The sequence below is a fragment of the Aptenodytes forsteri genome, unplaced genomic scaffold, assembly GCF_000699145.1.
Source record: "Aptenodytes forsteri isolate BGI_AS27 unplaced genomic scaffold, ASM69914v1 Scaffold126, whole genome shotgun sequence".
Taxonomy (NCBI): Eukaryota; Metazoa; Chordata; class Aves; order Sphenisciformes; family Spheniscidae; genus Aptenodytes; species Aptenodytes forsteri.
Window position 1 is genome coordinate 2037818 of NW_008794599.1, and position 726 is coordinate 2038543.

The 726-nt window shown below is 57.7% G+C and overlaps 1 protein-coding gene across 1 annotated transcript in view; it reads left to right on the forward strand.

Moving 5' to 3' along the window:
- The window catches only part of STT3A (STT3A, catalytic subunit of the oligosaccharyltransferase complex), a 50034-nt gene that overhangs the window by 16683 nt on the left and 32625 nt on the right, over positions 1-726 (forward strand). Inside the window, 5 exon segments of the mRNA XM_019470379.1 lie at positions 9-143; positions 145-217; positions 323-387; positions 463-532; positions 642-717. Of these exon segments, the coding sequence (XP_019325924.1) occupies positions 9-143; positions 145-217; positions 323-387; positions 463-532; positions 642-717 (419 nt within the window).

Consider the following 726-nt stretch of genomic DNA (forward strand, 5'->3'; position numbering starts at 1 on the left):
ACCGCCGCACCGAGGAAGCCGTGGCCGTCAAAATCGTGGACATGAAGCGAGCGGCTGACTGCCCGGAGAACATCAAGAAGGAAATCTGCATCAACAAGATGCTCAACCATGAGAACGTCGTCAAATTTTACGGGCACCGGCGGGGAGGGGCCAGAAGGCGCCACGCAGTACCTCTTCCTGGAGTACTGCAGCGGCGGCGAGCTCTTCGACCGCATCGGTGCGCCCGCTTAAAAATACTTTTTATGTAAAATGATGCGTTAAAAAAGTTAATCCCTAAACGGTTGAGAATTGCTCTTCCCCTTCTTATTCCCCCCTCGCGCAGAGCCGGATATCGGGATGCCGGAGCCGGAGGCGCAACGTTTCTTCCAGCAGCTGATCGCCGGCGTGGTGAGTGCGGCGGCGGGGGCAGGCGATGCCGGCCGGCGCTCCCCGCGCGGCGCTGACCCTTCTCTCCATCCCCAGGTCTCTCTGCACAGCATCGGCATCACCCACCGCGACCTGCAGCCGGAGAGCCTGCTGCTGGATGAGCGAGGTGGGGGCGGGCGGCGCACCCCTCTCCGTCCCCCGTTGAATTTTAATCTGTGATTTTTTTAATTCGAGTTATTTTTAATTCGGGCTTTTAATTTGAAATTTGGGCCCAGATAACCTGAAAATCTCCGATTTCGGCTTGGCCACCGTCTTCAAGCACAACGGCCGGGAGCGGCTGTGACGCAATAAGTGAGGGGA